General features: G+C 40.6%; 1 protein-coding gene across 2 annotated transcripts in view; it reads right to left on the minus strand.

Moving 5' to 3' along the window:
• The window catches only part of PIK3R1 (phosphoinositide-3-kinase regulatory subunit 1), a 60,029-nt gene extending 50,497 nt beyond the window's left edge, over window positions 1–9,532 (minus strand). The window contains exons 1-2 of one of the 2 annotated variants that reach the window (XM_030236744.2): window positions 9,352–9,532; window positions 4,090–4,841 (exon numbers count right to left, since the gene is read on the minus strand). In XM_030236744.2, coding sequence (XP_030092604.1) covers window positions 4,090–4,423 — 334 coding nt within the window. In that variant the 5' untranslated portion in view covers window positions 4,424–4,841; window positions 9,352–9,532. Of the gene's footprint in view, window positions 1–4,089; window positions 4,842–5,106; window positions 5,164–9,351 lie in introns of those variants that run through there. The other variant, XM_009098174.4, reaches the window with a different exon arrangement.
• Window positions 9,533–22,126: the final 12,594 nt, after the last annotated feature.

The raw sequence follows: 22,126 nt of genomic DNA on the forward strand, positions 1-22,126 counted from the left end.
TAAATGTATATGGCCATCTCAGATGAGTTGAATCAACGTTTGAAAAATGTATCTGGACTTTGTACAGCTTATGTACTTTCCATTTGCAAAGAACGTAGGAAAACTGGGATGAGAGGAACCAGCCTAATGTAGCTTAGATTAAAAAAAAAAAAAAATCATTCCAAGTGAAAAAACCCCAGTCTTGTAAAATCTTTACTCCTTCACATAAACTTCAGATATTTAATGGGGGGAATAAAGATGACCCTGTGCTGTGTTTCCACTGTTGCAAGTACCTCAATCCTCCCAGCAGCAGCCAGGCACTTTTGCCTGGTGGGAAAAAAAATGTGGCATGTTGGGTCACTTGGAACCTCTCAACAGTGAGAGGAATTACATCTGCCTTGCTACAGCACTGACATTCCATCAGGCCTGAGACTGGAAGGTGCTAGAGACTTCTTGGGGCTTTTGTTTCTCTTTTCCTTTCATATAATTTCAGATGCAATAAAAAAAAAAGAAAAAACCAACCCAGAAAATCAGACTAAATCTAGTTCTTTATTGACAAAAACAAGGGAAAGACAAGGCAAAATATAATAGTCCTAAAATTTCAGCCAAGGAATGCCAATTCTTGTCTTAACCAAGAGATCAAGAAACTTAAAATAAGTGATGAATAAAAGAAAAATATGGGGAAAGAGTTAACTGTTTCAATGGAACTTAAAACCACCAGCAAGGGGGGTTTGGTTTTCAGATTGGCTTTTAACATTTAGGAAGCTCCCTGTTTCTAAGACTGCATGAGACACAGTCCTGATGAGCAGCTCTGCCCATGTCACCAGCCTCATTGACTGCAAAGTGTGGTCAGAGGTCTATGATTATTTGTATACGAGTAATGCGCCATTGTGAGTACTGGCAGCATTGTGCTTAAATACTGCAAATTATATCTAATACAAAGCAATCTGGACATTGATGAGAAAGTGATCATGCTTAATAAAGACAAAGGGAAAAACCATTCAGAGTGAATATTTAAGTGTTAAAGAGTATTGAAAGTATTAAAAAATGTTTTCTTCAAAAAATAAACCTATGTATATGGCAAATTAAAGGAACTTCTTTGATTATGCATATATATTCTTTGAAATCACAAGTTTCCGATACTCTTATTCAACATATATGCAACAGGAGAACATACAGAATTGTCTCTTTACAGAATTAAAAAAGGATACAGATTACAAATAAATGAGGTATGTTTAAGAAGTTACAGTTAAGAAGTTACAGTTCCCCATTAATTTGTCATCTTAATCCACAGTACTTTTAATTCATCAAGCAGTGAAAATGTAAACTTGACTGCATTTGGTCAGGCAAGCTTTACACTACACATTAATTTATTTGAAATACACTCTAAGGCTGTAAAGAGAAGTCTCATTTTGGGAAGAATCTTTTGGCCCACTGCCCATTACATTGGCTGCTGGACAATGTTAACTGTGCTATTCCCTGCCCCAAATAACACACACAAAAACAGTGAAGCCGCCTGAAAGTCAAACATATATTGCTACATTGTTCTTTATCTGAACTGTATTTCTGCCCTCACCTCTGGTTTTACGCTTACTTTCGTAGCATTCTGCTAAATTAAAAATTTCCCCTTCCTTTTGATTTTTTTAATACTCTTTCAGCATATTTCCAAATCTGTTTATAAGATTCAAAGCACTCTCTGTCTTAGATCTCTTCAGAAAAAAGATCTGTAAAGAAAATACTTAAAATTACTTTTCCTAATTTCTTTTAGGAAAGCATACTTTATTTTAATAGTAATTAAGCCTGAAGTTCAAATTTCTATTCAGAAGAGTCTAATCCCTGGTCTTAGGGCATTATGGATGTGTCTAGCCTCTTATATGAAGCTTAAAATCTTTAATTCAAAACCAACTATTGGAACTCCTTTTTTTTTTTTTTTTTTTGATCAGAAGAAAACAAGGTTGGACTGCAAGCTGGTTCTTAAGCATTTTAGAGCACAGCAGGATTATGTGCGCAGGCTTTGAGACGAAGATTCTCAGTTAAATCAGAACATTTTCTTGTTTCCAATTCCCAGAGTCCCATGGTATTAAAAATAAACACATTGCATGTAAATAGTACTTTGTCTAAAGGCAATCTCACATAGAAGGTTACATATAAGCAGAGCTCTCCCAAATCTGCAGCAGGATTTCCCAAAGTAACTCCCAGCAGCTGAAACTCCCATAAATGTCTGTTACAAACACAGTCCTGGGGCAGTGTTGGAAACAGCAAGATTAACACCTGGACTTGCAATGCAGGGCTGTGGCCAGCTCACAGCATGGTGCTGCGAACAGAAGCATTTAGCAAGCACGAGTACAGAAACTAAAGAAGTTACAAAGTGCTACTTTTTAAACCAAAAAACATCAAAGCCAGGACGCTGGTTGCTTCACTACAGCATGCACATGTAAAGAATGGGATATTGTTTCCATTCTCTGCTGCTCAAAATGACCTGTCAGCATTGAGGTGTCTGTCCAAAAAATCATGTTTCTTCTGCAGTTACATAGGATGGTGATAACTATCTTCACAGGTGAGTTAAGAAAACAGCCAGTTACCTGATCAGCATAATTAATATCAAATACAAGGAATGATCAAAGATGTAATAGCTTTTCTTTAAAAAGGAAATACTCCATTTTCAGAACGATGCCAAGGAAAGAGAAAACATGAGGCTCTAATGACTAGCAGCTAAGAGTTCAAGGACTTCAGAGATAGGGACAGTATAACTTAAAATCCCCTACAGCCTCATCTGCCCTCAGCTTTATCCTAACAATGATTTACATCTAGGCACTGCAAACTTGTAAGCACGCCTGCTGCAGTGCTCCAGAACACTGCTGTATAAACCAGGGCAGATTCACTGTTTATTAAGACCCCACCAACCTAAAAATGCTTCTGCCACGTTAATTTAGCTGCCACATACATTTTTGTATATTTCTGCCCTTATCTTTGCTGGTTTTCAGCACAGCTGAATATAAACTTATAATATGCACAGAGGGATGAAAGTTGATAAACTGGTACCACAAATTTGCAAGTGATGCTGCAAACATTTCTGTGTAGGAAGTGTGATGATAGTATTCACTACTATGGTGTCACTGTGAAAATCATGACCACACACTATAACTCTTCTTACCTACAGTTAGAAACTCATAGAATTTATGAAGCATTAGAAGTTGAAGAAATATAAGCCACTCCAGATTTCTCCAGTAAGCTGTAAAGACTATTCTAAAATGTACTTGGCTTATTAATCTGTAAAACCCAACTATCTGAATGTCAGTTGGTAAAAGAGACAAAATCACTCAGAGGAAGAGTTTTTTTGTTTCTTTTGGTTTTTTACCCCAAAGTTTTTCCAATTATAAAAGACAAGACTTGTTTCTTCTCTTAACAGAAGAGTTCTGATAAAATTCCGAGTTGTGCCTAACATACTGTTGCAAATACAGGTTAAAAAGCAACTTAGGAAGGTATTTCCTCTGTTTAACCTTTTTTGTATCTTTTTTCTAGTGCATGCCATACCCCCAAAATTATAAATCTGAAAATCTGAATTTCTCTTTTTTATAATTTCATTGTTAATTTCAAAATATTCATTTTTACCTTTAATGCCAGGTAACCCCCCCCCCCTCCCCCCGCCACACACCTCCCCATGACCAGAATATATCTGTTGCTGCTAGCAAGAGATTTGTGGTAAGAACATAGTTTTATTTAGAATGCATAGTATTGGACTCACTGAGAATTTTCTCAATAGTGAGTATGAAGAATCACAAAAGCAAATACTTCCATCAGTTTCTTAGAAACCTAAAATAAATGTTAACCGTCTCATTTTCCACTTAAGTTTTTACAGCGGAGACTTAGAAGCAGACTTTCCAACCTGTGAGATGTACCTCACAGTAGGTCACTGGTCCCTTGAGACAAACCCCACAAAACTACAAAGTGTGTGAGCTAAACATGACAATGTAGAAACAATTTTTAATTGACTGAAATGAGTTGCACACTAAAAAAAAGCTGACCAGCAGGTGCTATATACATGAAAGTACACTCAGACAAGACTGTGAAATAAAAATACCTGAAACCATGCACCTTCTGAATACTGACCTTGTTGCTCACTCTCCGATTCAGCTTTTGCAGGACTTGGTGCCACTGGAAGAGGCCGAGGAGGACGAGGCTTTGGAGTGGGGGGAGATATTTTTTTTCTTCCGATGTACTCTACATAAGTTCCTGGGAAATCCCCCCTCTCCCCTGTGGTTTCATTAAAGCCATTTAACCAACCAATTTCCTCAGGCTTTGCTTCTTCCCCTTCACTGAATCCAAGTGCTAGTAAGGTACCTTTATTCACAGTTAATATATCTCCTAAGTGCAAGTCAATATCTTCTTCTCGTTCTTTTTTGTAGTCATATAAAGCTCTGTATTGATATCCCTCAGCACTCATCTTGGCAAATGATTTAACATTCAAAAGTGTTACTAAACAGTATTAAAATGCAATTGTCCAGTTATAGTTTTAAGTACGGAGAAATTCAAGATGAATTAAATGGGATGATGAAAATGTCTCTTAAGTAATAAAATCCAAAAGATAATGAAAAAACACAGTCTGCCTTTTCACTGTTGATGTTTTTACCAATGTATTTATTCTTAGTCACTGTCTGTTGCAGAAGTTAGGTGTTCCAATTCTTTTGTGTCTAGCAATATTCTTCCAACTAGTTCTTTTCCTGGGCTTCCCAGCACTTTTTTGTCTCCATACACAAGTTCAGCCGACTCTTTAGCTGGTCATGCTTTCTTCAGATGTACTTGCCACAGACTGCCCACATACCTTAAATATTCTGCCACCAAACTCTGCACACATGCTTTTCCTGGAAAGAGAAGAGAAATCTGATGAAATCATTTCACATTCGCTTGATGAGTGTGAACTTGGTATTCTACCTCTGACTTAAGCTTTCTGCAACCCTGGCAAAGACTGTGTCCCACACAAGAATACTATGTGACAATAAAATCAAGCAACAGCACAAAAAACATCTCCACCTAATGTCTGCATTTTCATAAAGGACATATGTCAAATTACTTGAACGAAATTTGTACCCCTGCAGTATGAGGCATGCTTCATTCTCTGTTACTTACGGCTACTGAAAAGTCTCAGGGTGAGAGGGCTAAGCCCTGGAGCTATTCCTCCAGTGCAGTATCTAACCTGGCAGCAAGATTTTATATATTATCTCCCCGAAGCCAGACAGCCACACCCCTTCTCCACAAAAGGTCTGGCAAGACAGAGGAGGAGCTTACTGTAATTAGCATAGACCACTGAGGTATCCAGTCTCCTCCTGTTTATGACAAGGGGGAGGATGGGCAACAATCCCCATCGTAAAGCCTGTATTTCAAATATCTTTTGGAGGAACGTGTCTTCTCATAATCTGCAGAAGAACCAAAGACTCAAAAAAACTTTTACTTGATGACTACCATATTCCCCCCCCCCTTTTTTTTTTTAGAGGGGCTTTACCACTCCCCCATCTTCCAGATGTTTTGTAATGTGTTTATGGTATAATACTAGAAAAACAATCAGCAACTGAAACAGGCACACCCAGACCACCTAAGCAGCCCTAGCAGGAGTGAAGTATCAGGGTGCATGCTTAAATTACATTAAAGGCAAGAGAACACAGGCCTGAACTTATAGCTCAAGGTTGCCCAGCCATAAAGTAAAAGAAAAAATATTACTAAAACCCAAATCTATTTAGAGAACAGTTGCTTGAAGACATATAGAACACTGAAAGCTTTCTAAATATTATTTCAACTGTTACTAATTTTCATCTACCTCAAAAGACAAGCCAATTCATAATTTGAAATGCTATACTGGAAACCAGAAAGTACTAACTACACAAAGCTGCACTAGAAGTCCTAAACTACATAAGAATAAAAGACCTGAGAGAGGTGTGTAACACCAGCAGGTAAATATTCACTAAATAGTATGTATTCAATGCATAGAATTGCATTGAATACATACTATTTAGTGAATTTTTTTTTTTGTGAAACACTCCCTTTTTACACTGTAAAGAGACATCAGTAGACAGGGCTGGAACAGGGAACGTCTGACAGCTCTTTTCCACACCATTTTTTTCTAATGCCTCAGTCATCAAGTCCTTTGAAATGTGACTGACAAGCTAAGTGTTTAAAAGAATGCATATGGGCTTTCTGTGCCAGCGAATGAACCTGATCCCTAATTTGTATGTGGCTCCTCTTCAGCCCATCAGGTCCCTGCAGCATGTTGCACAACATCTCTCCCAACAGAACACAGAAGAAAATCTTGCTAAGTTCTTGAAGAACTTCCTTATCATCTCTTGCAACCAGTTTTTGTTGTAGGAAAGAATTATGTGAGCCTGAATTAGACTTCCTATTTCAAAAAGCTTGCACATAAGTTTTTATTTTAACAACTTGCAAATCTATCCATATGTATTAAGCACCCAGCTCCCACCAAAGTTTTAATTAGATATTTCTGCAGCCACTTCTGAAAAACCAAACTATGTTGCCTACCTGACTGATGCTACCAAATATCACAGACTTTGTAATTACCATGAATACTTTCACTTATATTTAATTTTACCTCTTCTACCAGAGAAAAGTTTACCAACAAAAACTGTGGAAAAAGTACAAGTACCAGTGTATCAACTAAATAGCAGAGAAGCCTTTACAAAAGCATGGATGCTTCACATAGCAAGAGGAAAAAAAATGCACTTACACAGTTTTGATCCAAGTGTTGTGATTAATATAAATGTTTCCAATCAAAACCAACTATGCACACAGCAAAGCCTGCTAGAAAATTACCACTCTGACTACTTTAAATACTCTGAAATATTTATTTTCTTTTTAAGGAAGGTTCAACAAGAGCTCTGCTACAACTACTTATTTAACTCCTACTGCCTGTGGGCATTTTGGCAGCCAACGAAGTCTTCTAAACACTGCATAATTCAACTGACTTGACCTACTCCTCTGATCTTTTATTATCAAATGTATGATAGCAACTTTATGGCCATATATTTAAAATGAATACTTCTCGCTCTTATTCACCTCTTGAAAACACAGAACTGGAAATGTTGTAGTAGAATTTCTTAGGACAATTTTAAAGCATATTTTAAAAACTCAAACCGTTAGAAAAACTCAATGAAGTTATGGTAGCAAACTTTCCTTAGATCCAGTTTCCCTGGGGCTCAGAGCTGTAGTACCTGTTCATATTCACTTATCAGCACCACCCTCAGTACAGAGTACCCGGGATCTGCCCTCCTGATCTATGGTTCATGTACCTGGAGACACTCCTGTGAGTCAGCCATTCTGAACTCCTTGGATTTATGCCTTTTTCTATTGTTACTATGTCTCAGGTTCAGGGATGAACTAAAGACTCAGAGTTCAAGAGCCTTGCATTAGATCTAACACAGGGACAAACACCAGTTTTCCACACCTGCTCAGTAACACCACAGTGTATGCAAAATGACCTCTTAGAGTGCTTGGCTAAGATCCTGCATAAAAAAAAAAAAAAATTCCCTTTACTCCAATTGAAATTACACAGTCTCTACATTCAGGCATTTTGATTCAAACTGACTTAAGCTGACTGGTTCTAAAATATATAACTTGGACACCATCTTAAATAGATTAAAACAAACAAACCAAACACTTCAGGGAAGAAATACTCCTATATTTGAGATGATTTTATTACTGGATTTCCATTTGGCTGGTCAAATGGAAAAGGTGGAAGAAGTATTGTGAGAGAATCAACGTAGATTTGTATTTAATTTACTGTCTAAGAGCATGATGCCACCAAAAGATTGCTGAGTTCAGGCAGAATTCCGGTCTCTCAGCAGAATGGTTTACAGTAGGGATAAAATTTAAAATTCAACAGAAAAACTCGAGACATTCCTACAAATTTAGGTGGAAAATGAAGGGGACATGAAATCTTCCCCTTCATGCTCCCCTTCTTCCCCTGTTAAATATGACATCTGGCTCCCACTTCACTGGTACCCAAGGGTTTCCTCCCACACAAGCTATCATGCCTTTGGTGCTGGAGAACAAAAACTTCTACACTGCATATACATGCACAGTGATACCAGAGGGATGGGCTGGTTACTGGTACAGCATGCCTAGAACAAGATGCAAAGAATTCATTCACCTTTATATTAACAAATTTAATAACCATATTTCCTTGCACCGCAATCTCTCTAATAATAATTCCAAAAATCCCTAGAGAAATAGTACGTAACACAAGCTCCCTTACACTGCCAGAAAAGCTTGGTAGGTAGATAGAAGAGCTGACTAACATACTCAGGGGGACACTCAAATAATGAGAATTAAAAGGTAAGCAGGGAAATTTGCTTGGAGACCAAGTCTTCTCCCCACTAGGTGTCTACACACCTGTGACTCAAACTGCAGCTTTCTCTGAAATACACTCTCCAAGAGGAGACGATCAAGTACCACATTAGAACACTATTTTCTGCAAGAAAGTGAGGTCCATGATGTATCACGTAGTAATATCTTTATACTACTTACAGTCTGAAATAATCATTTTGAATCTGTGGACATTCTATCACAAGTCTTTGAACGAGTCCAAATACATACACATTGAATAAGTACTCTAAGCACTGTACACCACATGTCATTCTCAAACATCTTAAAGACCTCATAAAGGCTGCAAACTATGGACGAAGGGAGGTGATAATTAAAAAACTTAGGAAAGCAGTAGAGTCTGAACTTCCGTCCCATTGAAGAGGCCGGCAGGTTAGCCACTCCGGAGCCCTGCGCCGACATGCAGTTCCCGCCGCAGAGCAGTCGCTCTCCGGGGCTGGCGCTCAGGGGGCTGCAGCCCCTCCACCGCCGGGGCAGGGCTGCACCGAGCCGGCGCTCCCCGGCGGCGCGGGGACGATGGCGGAGCCCCGGGCGCAGAGGACGCCGCGCCGATCGATCCCGCCCCAGCGCTCCCCCCGGACACTCCTTCCGCCACCCGGGGGGCTGTATCGCGGGGCGGGCACCAGCCCGGCTCTCCACGCCACCCGGGGCCGGAGCTCCCGGGCAGCCCCGCGGTGGCCGCGGCGCGCCGCTCGCCCTGCCCGTCCAGGAAGCGCCGGGCCGAGCCGTCCCCGGCCGCGAGGGGACAGGCTGCACCATCCTCGGGGCTCGGCCTCGGCCGCCGCGGACGGCCCGCCCTGGCACGGGGGAAAAAGTTGCGCGGGGCGGCGCTGCCGCTCGGACTGTCACCCCCCAGGGGCGGCCGGTGCCCTGGCTCCGGGCGGCCGCACGGCCCCGCACCGCCCCTTCCCGCCCCGCTCCCGTGCCCCGGCAGCCGCCCGAGGGGCAGCACCAGCTGCAGCGGATGCAGCAGACTCCCTTTACCTCAGCAGCAGCAGCAGCGGTAGCAGCAGCTGCAGCAGGAGCGGCGAGGGGGCGAGGGCGGCGGGGTCGTCACCACCTCCCTCCCACCGCCGGGCAGCAGCTACCGCCGCGATGCCCCACTCTCTGTCGTGCGCCCGTCCACCGCGCTCCCAGCCGCGCTCGCCGCCTCAGTACCTCGGCGCTGCCGTGCCCGCCGCCGGCTCTGCCCCCGCCCCGCCCCCGGCGCCTTCGCCAACCCGCTCAGGCACCGCCTTCCGCAGCCGCTGACTGACGGCGGCACCGCCCGCCCCCCGCTCTGCCGGGGCCTCGGCACAGCCCGGTCCGGGGCTCGGGCGCCGCTGGGTTTCCCGCTCCCCCCTCCGCCGTGGCCAGGGGCCTTTGGGCCGCGGTCGGCGACCTTCGGGCGCGGCGCTCAGAGATGCCTGCAAGCCTCGGGCGCCGCCTCAGCGCGAGGACGCCAGTCCAGGCCGGCAGGCGGCAGCGAGAGGAGCACGTGCTTCTGCCTAGTTCCTCGTTGGGGATTTTCCTGCTCTCTCTTCCTTCTCGCCCCCCGCCCCGTACTAAGGCAGTGTGTCACCTTGGTGAATTGTGAAGTTGGTGAAGTACAGAACAAAACCAGCCACCGTGGGGCGTGGATGCCTGGCTGTGTGTGGAGCAGGGCCGTGCAGTACAGCCAGCTGTCCTCCCTCGATAGGGAGGGCTGTCAGGGGCTTCCGCCGTCGGTGGCGGTCTGGATTTGACCCACCACGGGTGTGAAAGAGCCTTGCAAGGCTGTATACTTGAAGGTCCAGGACCCAGACCCTGGAAGATGGTAAAAATGCCTTCAATAGTCTACCTGAAGGCATTTTTACCATCCGTGTCTTTAGGCAAACTAAAGACACAGAATTGTTTTTTAAATTGATACTTCCTTTGGAGTAGAGACTGTTGTTTGTACCCAGGTAAAAACATTGCTAAAATTTAAATAGTAAATAGTAACATTTTTGAGGAAAATGTCAGCTTATACAGGGTTTTTATCGGAGGGGGTGATGGGGAGGGAGGTGTGTTTGTGGGATTGAAAATGCAGGCAGAAGCAGAATTAAGAAATAATGTTTCTTCTGTCCAGACTGCTGTCTCTGGCATTTGGTATTGCTGAAGGCAAAAACAGCATGGATTTTGGAGGGGATTAGGCAGACTAGCTGGTTAGAATGCGAGTCCTGGGCACTGTTCTAACAATGGGTATTTAGGGGAACTAAAGATCTCTCAAGTAGTATTTCCCAGCTGGTGAGACTAGACTTGTCCCATAGGTGAAATGCAGGGCTACAGTCGATGTCTGTGCTCCTTCCCTGCTGGCGTGGTGTCCCTCAGTGGAGGGAAAGGTCTCTCCTGAAAGTTTCAGGACCACCTCCTTGCTTCCCCTCTGCCCCTCCAGGGTGTGTGGGTCTCTGCTTTTTTGACAAGTTTTCTTCCTGAACTTGACTTTTGATTTCACCTTGAGCATCTAACTTTCTCTGTCAATCAAAGAGTGTAAAGGACCCAAAAGAGAAAGAGTAGGCAATAGCGGCATGTGACTTTGATGCTTCCCTTGCTGGCTTTGCTGTCATGTCTGTTATGACTTCAGTCTCAGGGTCACTCTAGCTCTTTCATACCTCTTTCTGCATAGATCCCAGCAGTATCCCAATGTTTCCAGGAATAATTCCCTATGTTTAATCTTGGTAGGTGAAAGTTACACAACAAGGTTTGCCCTAGGAATGTTGCAAAGCAACAGGAGACAGGAGACAGAAATGAGAATGCACAAATTGAAAACCATGTCCCTTCTTCTATCAGGTACTTTTCAGAGGGTCTTAAGGACTCCATAAAGCTTTTGCATATTAAGTTTACAGTGGGCTTTAATGAATGTAGGTGTGTTTGATTTGTTCTAGGTTTGTTGAGGAGGATATTGAGGCAGCATGTAAACAGGAGGGATTTTCAAGGCAAGGGTCAGCGAAAAGCAGAAGACAGAAGGGTAAAATATGGGTAAGAGGGCAAGATCATCAAGGTACAAGCTATACACACATGTTTTTGCTAAAACAACTGTAGTCTCATGTCAGGAGACCTTTTGAGCATTTCTGCTAGAAGCTGCTTAGGAGAAGGCAATAAAAAAGTGAGCAGGTCCTTTTTTTCAGTACTAGTAGCAGCTGGATGATATGAGCCTTTGCATCTTATGCCTGTGTAAGCTTTCTGTGGTAAAGGTCATGCCGCACTGGAGAGGATCTACACGGAAGCTCCCTTTCCTTTAGGAAAAAAGTTCAGTGAGATCTTACAAAGGAAATTTTAAAGTATGGAAAATGAGAGGAAAAAAACGTTCTCATCCGAGGATTTGTGAGGAAAGCAGAGATTCAGAGTATAGGATCTCTTCCACTTCAACTAACAAACTCAATTTTTTTTCTTTACTGACACATTTTAAGCAGTAAGGTTTCCTTCTGTTTCTTATAGAATGTCAAAGCAAGTCCATTTGTAAAGTAAGATGCCTAGATTAATAGACAGTGTTAAGTTCATGGTTGGACTCAGTGATCCTAAAAATTTTTTCTAATCTAAATAATTCTATGATTTTACCAGTGCCAAATCTGGTCTCCTGGAACAGATAGACAAAGGTGGAAGAGACTGTGCAGAGGAGTTTTATTGGAATATACCTTAGGTGTGATGAATGCTAATGGCACATGCCATTTACTAAGTTCAGAATAGGGTCCTGTGATTTATTACATATTATCATAGCATCCTGCATCAGTGGGGTTTTCAGGCAGCTGATTTCAGGGAAGGAGGAGAATCAATTCATACATCCATTTTACTCCCACCATTTTACTCCCAAAGATGAAAATTGTTTCATACAGTGTGGTTATACTGTTCTACTAGCACACATTGCTAAATGACTCATGTAAAATTCCCAAAGGAATGGGAGTCACAGAAACAACAGGAAAAACTATCCATAGTTATTGTAGACATGAATTAAATGCAAAATAGGTACAATGGATCACAAGAAGGACAAGCATCAAAGACTGTGAAGGGTAATGTTTTCTTGTCATAGCCAGGACAAAGAAACATTGCTCTTCAGAAATGTTGCTTTAAGTGTGTTTCTGAAGTCAAAACACTACTGTGAAAAGCAAGTTCCTTCTCTGCTTAAAAGCTTTCTAGCATGTAAGGGAAAAGAATGAGCTAAAAATATGACAGAGAAATTCAGGAAATAAGAAGCAAAACTTGCTATCTCGTTACGAATCAGAGAAGTATGCCTGACAACTTTCATTTTAAAACTGGAAGGAAGCTGATTAGCAGCATGCTAATCATGCTGGGCATCCCAATGTGATTTGGTTTGAATTTATTCTGTTCTGTGGGAAGGATAGAATGGTTTCTCTCTGGCCAAAAAACTCTGACAAAACTCTGACATCAGCAATAAATTTTGATATCTCAGCTAATCAGACAAATCTGCCTTAGATATTTCCACTTTATATTCATGTCATGGTTGACATCTAAGGCTGTTTTCCACTCTTTGAGATACAATGCACCTGAAGAGGCAATGTAATCTCCATCACTAAATGTTTTTTAGGAAGGTAGTCAAGTATCTGCCTGGCTGAGATACTGGTTGTCCTGACTCAGCCAAAGAAAGGTGGCCACTGGAGGCCTTCTGGAGTTCTATAAGTGGACATATATACAAATTATCAGAAGCAGGCACAAACCCTGAGAAATTACACTTTCTTTTAAATAAATTTTCCCATGAGAATAGAAGAGGCCCAAAATTTGCTCCCCCCACTCCCACCCAAAATCTGAAAGACAGATGACTACAATTGTAAAAAAAAGAGGGCCTTCCTTCTGCAATCTGATCTTTTAGCAAGGAGTTTCTCCAGTCTGCTTTAGATCACATTTTTAGAAGACAAAAGTAGTGGAAAATAAGATTTTTGTGTGCTATTCACATCTAGGAAATACTTTGTATTCATGAAAAGTCTTCAAAATATTTTGCTTAAAAAACCCCCTAAACTACTTTCAGTTATCTGAAAGTTGACTTTTTATTTAATTTTTTTCTTTAGTGTCATAATTTTGGCTAAATGTATGAAAATATGCATCTTGTCAAGAAACTTTTTAAAATCTGTAAGGATTAGGAAATATAAGTATACCATGTTTTTCCATGTCTGAAGCACAGCATAATTGATAAAATAATGTTAAAAATATAATATCTGCAAATGCAACATCTGTGTTTATCTTTCAACCATATAAAATTACATAAACAAAGATTCTGCTTTTTATGAAATCTATGAGTAATTCCTCCTCTGCTTTTCCAGTGCTTGTATGCTAAATAATAGAAAAGTCAGGTTTGACAGCCATGTAAAACTCATGTCTTCAGTGTAGAGAAGTGATGCAGAGTGAACAGAAATTTTAGAAGTTTTCTCAGGCACTGTATCATTTTTGCGCTGACATCTATACTGACATTTCAGCTCTGTCTGAGTAAGACTACTAGGAATAATAAGACCTCCATATGTAATAATGTTCCTAAATATCCAGGGTCATTTGTAGCTGCATTTTCTATTGAAACTGTTTTCCTAAAGATGCTGTTTGTAGTTTTCGATATTGACCCTGGTCTCTGGGAAATTTTAATTCTGCAGAAATAAGCTCAGAAAGGATGATGTTCAACTTCAGCTGAGACCATTTAGTCATTTTGTATCAGTTTTTACAGAGTAAGAGTTGTGTCATTTCTTCAATAACATCAAGGTGGAAGGCGTCAGATATTGTTACAATTTTCTGAGATATCCTGGATCCTTAAATCAATTATTCAGAGGAGTCGCTTATCACAGAACTTCTCAGTATGGATATTTGATAGGTGGTACACTCCCTTCTCTTTCAAAGTGGATAAGATGCAAGACCTCGCGTCAGAAAGCTTGCCAATTTAGATGTGTTTTTGCAGAGCCTGTGAAACCCACTGCAATATGTGCATGAATAATCCAGATTCTGCCAGGCAGGAACATGTGCTGTTGCTCCTACATAAAATGCATCTAAAGTGACATATCCAGCAATTACAGTACTAGGAAGCAAATACAAAATTAGAGGTCATCCTGTGAAGCTAATAGGAATTCAGGGCCAAAAGAGAAGTGTATTTAGTATCCTCTTGCTTCCTAGATTAGGAAAGGAGGAGGGTTTTTTGTTTGGTTGGTTGGGGTTTTGTTTGTTTGTTTGTTTGTTTTGGGGCATTGTTTTTTGGTTGGTTTGGTTTGTTATTTTGTTGCAGCAATAAATAAATGATTTCTTGGTGTTTAAACTGATGGGTCAGAGCTATCTTATTTTTTAAATATGAGAGAAATTTCCAATGTGGTTAATTAGATGTATCAATGCATTCTACTGCTAAGGGTGCAGACCCAAAATTTCAAGCTTTTAATTGGAAATATTATCACACAACATGACAGCTGTCATTTGCACAAGCTCAAAATGATAATGCAAGAGCTGTAAGCTGCACCTTAGAAAGTCAGGCTTCCTTAAATCTCAGTTAGTTGAGAAGCCTGTGAACATTTGCCTTTCCCTTTTTTGTGGAAAAATGCATGGCAGCAAATTGCCTTTATTATTTCTACCTACACCTCTTCCAAAGGAACAGCAAACAGAAGATTTTCAGTCCCACCTTTCAGCTATAGGACAGGATGGTTCATCATGGGTCTCCGCAGTGCACTTGCATACCAACCAACACATATCCACGTATAACTGATCATTATTTGTGCCTGCCATCTGAGTAGGGCGTTTGTGTCATTTTATGGCAACAGCATAGTTGCTGTACTAAAAAAAGATATGTTTTACTGTAAAAATGTCACAAAGCTATTAAATGAATGTCACTGTAAAATAAGCAATTATAAGAACAATTAGTGTTTGTAACTTTTTCTGTTTACATGATCTAAATTTGAAGCTAGCTGTGCTTGGAGCAAATTACAAAGAATGGACTGAATAGCCCCCAGTGGTGCTTTCCAACCTAAATTATTCTGTGAGTCAGTGATTCTATGAAATTTTAATTTCTTTCATTTCAACTTGGAATGTAGTGGAGTGAATATATTATATGCAACATGTCTAGAAGAGTATTCACTTGGTGTGTACTACTAGGAAATCTTTTTAATGAGATAAAAATAGGACTTTACAAATGCATAGGAGCTAATATAAATGGAATAAATGCTTAAATTGTACTTTATCTGAAAAAAATAGGGAAAATAATAAATTTTTTAAAGGCTCATATCAAGACAATTGCATCAGGAATTTACTAAACTGAAAAACCCAACCAGAGAAGCCCTCAGTTACTAGCAGAAAAAGAAAATGCTATCCTTGGTGTTCAGTTGTCATTTTCATACTATCAGCAAGCCTCAGAATAACAGAATTATTTAATGTTTTCTACATGCAGTGAAAGTGGTGAAACCTCCTTCTGTTCTGACTTTATCTGTTAAGCCACAAAGAAAAGCAGGGGGAACCTTGGAGGAGGGGGAGAGCAAACCGCAGTTTTAAAGCAAGGTTTTGAGTCTAAGAAAAATAATGGAAATTCAAAGGTGAGGATGGTAGTGTCTACCCTTTACCCACCAATTTGTACATTGTTGTTACATGTTTCATATGAGAACAAGTATTTCATTTTTCTATGACTTAGGAAACATAATGTATTTGGGAAAAGAAGCACCTCTTAAAAACCTTCACAAGACAGGAAAATGTACCTTGAACAAAGCCATGTAGTCTCCAGCAGTATTTGTTACTGATGTATGGCGTTTATTTGATTTGTTGGTTTTGAACAAGTATAGGTTTAGATGGCAAACAAAAATCAGTGTCTGGTGCAAAGATACCATAATCTCCTGCAAACATGATGAAAGTGAGTTATGTTGTTGCTCTCACCATCCTTGTTTGAGTGTGCCAGCTGCCTGAAGCAGAAACTATGTTACAAAGGGCAACGTATTCATGCAATTTTCTGCTGAAAAGTACTCCCTCGATGTGATGCAACTGGGGCTTATGGTAGGGTCACCAGCCTCTTAAGAGACTCTACTGCTCTCTGTCCTGTTTTCTTAAACATAGCTTTCTGAAGTAAAGCAATTTTGGGAACTTGTAGTTCATCAGCTGTGTCATATCGTAAATCAGATCTCAAAGGGATCATGTGATAGCCTTGAGGATGTAAGAACTAGCTGAACTCAGTACAGAAGTGGGATGAGACAGTATCCACCATAAAATGTGACAAAGAAAAAATCTGACATTTGTGATTTGTTCTAGAAAGTCTTAAAAGAAGCAGAAAATGCTGATGGCTTGAGTTTAGGAAAAACAATGCAAAATGTATAGGCTGTGGGAACAGGGGGATATGGTGAGGTAACCGTAGGAAACATCATGGTTAAACACAGGACAGAATAATTGCTGCTACAGCAAAACATTTTCTTGGAAGATGATGAGAGGAAGTGCTATTAAAACAGTGTGACATGTTCTGAAACTGTGGCTATTCTTGTATGAGTCTGATTTGAATTACTGACAAGGGCCTGAACTGTGGGAAGATAATCTCCTGTCTCAGATTGAGCCACAGCACCTGAGGACTACAGTCTGCATTTTTTCTGGAAGTCCAGGAAGTAGAAAATGGGGGTCCAAGTAGGGCCAGTATCTCTGCAAGGTTGTCTTCTCACAGTGCTCACTCAGCACAGATGCCTTAATAGATTCATAACTAAAGTGCCACACAGAGAAACTCCAATCTGAGTGAGCCTGTGGTGTGTCTTGCTCAAATTTCATTTATGTGTCTTAGTGTAGCCACAATGGTCTCTCAAAATGGAAAGAAAATAGAAGAAGCTGGAGAGCAAAACCATGGCTCATACAGGTCCACAGGAAAAATGCGGTACAGTGACATTGATCTCTGAAAAAAGTTTTAAGCAGTTGTCCTTGTAGAGCTTTTCTTCTTTGAGTAGAGAGAGACAAAGGGAGGTCTGAGTGAACACTGTGCATGGTGTTTCATGTACTGCTCTACAGTGTTTAAATCAGGAGAGCTGAGAGAATATGGGGCCTGTTGAATTCACTGTCAAATATCTCAGTTTTACTGAAAGCTTACACTATGTATTGTTTCTCTCTGTGTGTGCACATGTGTTGTTGCTAATGGTTTGCAAAATGTTGCAAGGAATGCTGGAATAGCATTTCTGTGAAGGAGTAGGGAGCTGGAAAGAACCTTATTTGAAAGAAAAGTCAAGGAGCTTATAGTCTGCAAGGAGCTATAGTCTTTTCTGCTAACTGGGAGTCCTTTTTTATTTCAAACTGGACAGTATCATATGTACTGAATTTTTTAAAGAACATTTCAATTCTCTGCTTTCATACAATGCAACCTTAATTTGCTTCCACTACTTGTAGTAGGAATAGGGTCAGGCTGAATCATCTATGTTTCAGAGTTCCATACATTAATGTAACAATCCAATGGGAATGAAGTAATTCCATTCAGCTTGGTGACCTTGTTTTCTGCACAGTGCTAATTTCATTTTTACGGCCGCTCCATGGAATCTCAGTGAGCCTTGGCAAGAAAGGGAGGCAATTTTTGGGGGTAGGCTGAGATTCAACTCCTATTCCCTTTCAATAGGAGTTTTAATTCTGGAGCCTCAGTATTTCTTGAAGACTTCACCCTTCTTCCATGAAGACAGCAGGATATTCAGTTTGTTGCCCTGACTGTCTCTGTCAAAGGACATCTCATTAAGTTAGCTTATGCTGGTGATGAGGCCAGTGTGCTTATAGAAAAAGAAAAAAAATTTCTTGCACAAATTCCAAATGGGATGAAAGATACCTCTATAGTAGCTTTGTTGCAGGGATGTCTTCACAGTAATATATGTGATCCATAGCTCTTCATTTTTGCTGGATTATATCCTGTAGTTAGATGCATAAGTGGGATCCAAGCCCCTGCTATGCTTGTATTTGAACAGGCATTGCAAAAAGAGGCTCACTCTGGAGACCTGTATGATGAGAAGTAGGTAAAGGTTAGGTCAACCAGTGCCTCCCTCTGTGCTCAGTACTGTTGGAGTGCTCCTTCTTTTTGTGGCTTCATTCTCCATGAAAACCACTGTTGGCTTGCACACCTTGACCTTGAATCAGTTTTGCTGTGTGGCAGGGCAGGGATGCATGATATCCCTCAGGGTTGTTGCTAGGACTGGACAGTCAGGCTTAGAATCAAGTTGGGAACTTCCATAATGAAATGCCTGAGTCTCACTGCTTTCCCTTCAGTCAGATTCCAGCTAGTGGCAGTTGCTTCTGTTCCATAATGCATCAGGAAGTACACAGATCCAATGGAGAAGAGTAGTGCAATGCTGAGAAACCTGCTGGGATTCTGCAGAGCCTCGTCTCTGGTCAGCAAGTTCACACTTTGCATATTAACTTTATCAGTTAAAGCTGTAGAATAACTGTGCAAATTTCTTCTTCCCATATGTGCTCAAAGAACATAGGCCTCAGTTAGCAGGTCTACAACTTTTCCAATTCAACAGTTCTAATATCTCACCAGCCCTTATTTTTATTATAATCTGAGCAGAAATCTTTAAGTTCTGTGCTTGCATTCCATTATGTCCAACTCAACTGGCTACAGCTTATATGGTAGAGTCTTCTCATCTGTAGAAAAGGTGAACAAGATCCTAGTGGGGTACTGTGATGGATCACTAATTCAGTCCATTAGGACTTTGTTTCATGTATAATGAAGAAAAAAAGAACATTCTCCAACTTTAATGTTTGAATACAATTTTTAATTCATATATATAAACCCCTAAGAAGCAGGTGCAGCCCTCTGTCATGCCAGAAAATTGTGAGTGGATTATTTTCATATGTCCACTATCTTGCATGTTAAATCTGGATGGAGTACATTCCACTGGATATTTCTTATAATTTCAGGACCTACTTTACCTGTGTGAAAAGTTATTTTACTTAGAAAATTATTGTCATATCTTGTCACACAGAGGAATCAAATCACGTAGTCCCCTGTCCTTATGTTGAGTCCTATTGAAGCATACTTGTAGATTCTCACCTAAGGTGAACCAGCACGTATTTATTGAAGCCATTAGTCTGTTTATGTATTTGAGTTAGTAAAACAATGCAGACGAATCTGTTTAAAGGATTCCCTTTCTGGAATGTTATGAATTAAAATATTAAATATTCTTGGCATAATTATTCATCCAGTCAATAGGCAAGATTTAATTGGATTTTATTATTAAATTACCACACAGACCTATTAAATAATCACAAATGCATGTAAACATATTCCTGTGTCTACAAATAAAAGTACTGTCCGCTATAGGAGGTGAGAAAATACCTATAGGGACTAAATACCACAGAAATAGTATCCTACACACTTTGATCCATTTTTATAATGCTATGTAGGAAAATGAAGTCTTCAGCAAATCTTTTTTGTGTTGAGAGTTATTCCTTTGAAGGATTGTTCCCCACATCTTCCCACTAAGTGCTAACATTGTTCCTGGTAGAATCCGCTTTATATACTTGAGTGCTAAAATTTACAGTGCATTTTCTCATTTGTTTATAAGCCATCCTCAAATAGCAATTAACTAAAACGATTGCTCTTGTAAATGGAGTGTAACAGTAGTTAATTTTTTTTCCTGATTCCAGTGTGCAAGAATGTGAAAATGAATGACTAATTTGTTGTTGATATGGGAAGGAATTTTAATCTTTTATGAGAACATCTTGAGTGTTGGTGTGCTTATCTCTGAGAAAGAGAGTTGAAATTCTTCAGTGGGCAGTCTGTGAATATTATTGAGGCAATGTTGAAACTAAAAATTATTGAACAAGGATCTAGTAACAATTTCCTCTTCTGTATCTAAGAACCTTATCAAGAACTCTCTAATCAGATTGCCAGCCCATATGAAACAGAGTATTATTTCAGATCTAAACCATTCATTTATTCATTTATTAATAGAGCATTAATTGCTTCTTCAATAGGACACATTGTTACAAACAAGCTAAAAGAGCAATTTGGCTATTTTTTAATAAACACTCTCAAAAAGGTGCCTGATGACCAATATAAGTGTTATTGCTACTTTAATTAGGATTTCAGAAGAGATGTCTTTTTGTATTCTGTGCCCTACTCTTAGGTCATGGTTCCACTGAAAGTTCACTAATGTGGTTGAAAATCAGACCTGGTGATTACAGGGGCAAATCAGGGGTCTGCCCTCAACACCAGCACTGCCTGCTGCAATACCTTACGTATATTTTTATGCAGCCTCCTTTTTAATCAGTGTAGCTGATAGACAGAGTAAAGAATGAAGCCCTGGTCAGCTCCGGCAGTCTCAGCTCTGTTGGTCAGATGTGTAGTCCAGAAACATTCTTCCACATGTATACTTCCAATAAGTAATTAAAAGTCATTGATACTGGATCTACTACCTATCTCACTCAGTGAATCCCAGCATGCAGAGGATAATGAATTTAAAGCAATACCCCCCAAGGTCTTTTGGTACTACTGTTGATGATGTAGTGCTCAGTAAAGAAATAGTAAAAAATAGTAATCTTCCTAGCAAAACCCAAGAACAGTGACATGACTTGCCCCTTATACACATGCATGCTCATCGGTACTACCTACATAATTTTAACACTCTGCCATTTTCATGATCTTCTCCTTTACAAGCCACTCTTTTGTTCAGATGAGAGCTGAAACGACTAAATGTACTGCTAAGCCCATAGACAATCTAAGAAAAGTGGCCATTATTTTCTTAGGCAGAAACACTGACTTAAGACCTCTTTCTCAGCATCTTTCTTTGGTGTGCTCTAGCTGCTGTCTCTCTGCTCTTCTCTTTCACCTCACTGATTATGACATTTTTGAAGCACTCATTTTACCTAACAATTCCTGATCTAATAGGAGGATGCCTTTCTTTGTGCTAACATAGCACCTAAGATTGTGAAACTTCTGTCCACTCGAACCTTATTAATGTTGTTGTAGTATGAGTAAGTGGTGAGTGCTGTCTTAGCTAGCCACTGCACTAACTCCAATAGCTGAGGCAGATTTCCATTATTTACATATCTTTGCATCCCTCCTATAGAGACAAAGCTAGACTTTGTAGATCCCCAGGTATAGTGACTCATGAAAAGTAATTTCTTGGTCCTTCTCATTACAGCTGTCTTCTTTTGTTTGAGGATTGGCAAGAGCAGGAATGGAGAGGAGTGTGATGGACCCACTGATGTCCAAGGCCAAACCAGTCAGAGGAGGTTGTAATGTCTCAGTGATATCATACTTAAGAAGCGAAAGAGAAGTTACAGTGCAGGTATAACTCGGCTCAGAAAAGAGCAGAGTTAGAATAAGTAAGAGGAACAGCCCTGCAGACATCAGGGTTGGTGAAGGAGGGACAGAAGGTGCTCCAGGTGCCAGAGCTGAGGTAGCCCTGCAGCCTGCGTGAGACCATGATGAGGCAGCTGTGCCCCTGCAGTCCATGGAGGTCCCTGAGGATGCAGAGATCCACCTGCAGCCCCTGGAGGAGACCCACACTGGAGCAGATAAATGCCCAGAAGAAGGCTGTGACCCTGTGGGAAGCCTGGGCTGTAATGGGCTTTTGGCAGGACCTGTGGATAGAGGAACCCATGCAGCAGCAGGTTTTCTGGTTGGAGCTGTGACCCTGTTGTCCATTGTTCTTGAAAGACTGCACCTTCATGAAGATCTGCAGCCCATGGCAATGATTCACACTGGAGAAGTGTGAATCAGTTTGTGGAGAACTCTCTCCTGTGGAAGGACCCCATGCGGGAGCAGGGAAGGGCTCCTCTCCCTGAGAAGCATCAGAAACAATCTGTGATGAAGTGATCATAACCCCCATTCTTCATTTCCCTGTACCAC

Source organism: Serinus canaria, chromosome Z, assembly GCF_022539315.1.
Source record: "Serinus canaria isolate serCan28SL12 chromosome Z, serCan2020, whole genome shotgun sequence".
Classification (NCBI taxonomy): Eukaryota; Metazoa; Chordata; class Aves; order Passeriformes; family Fringillidae; genus Serinus; species Serinus canaria.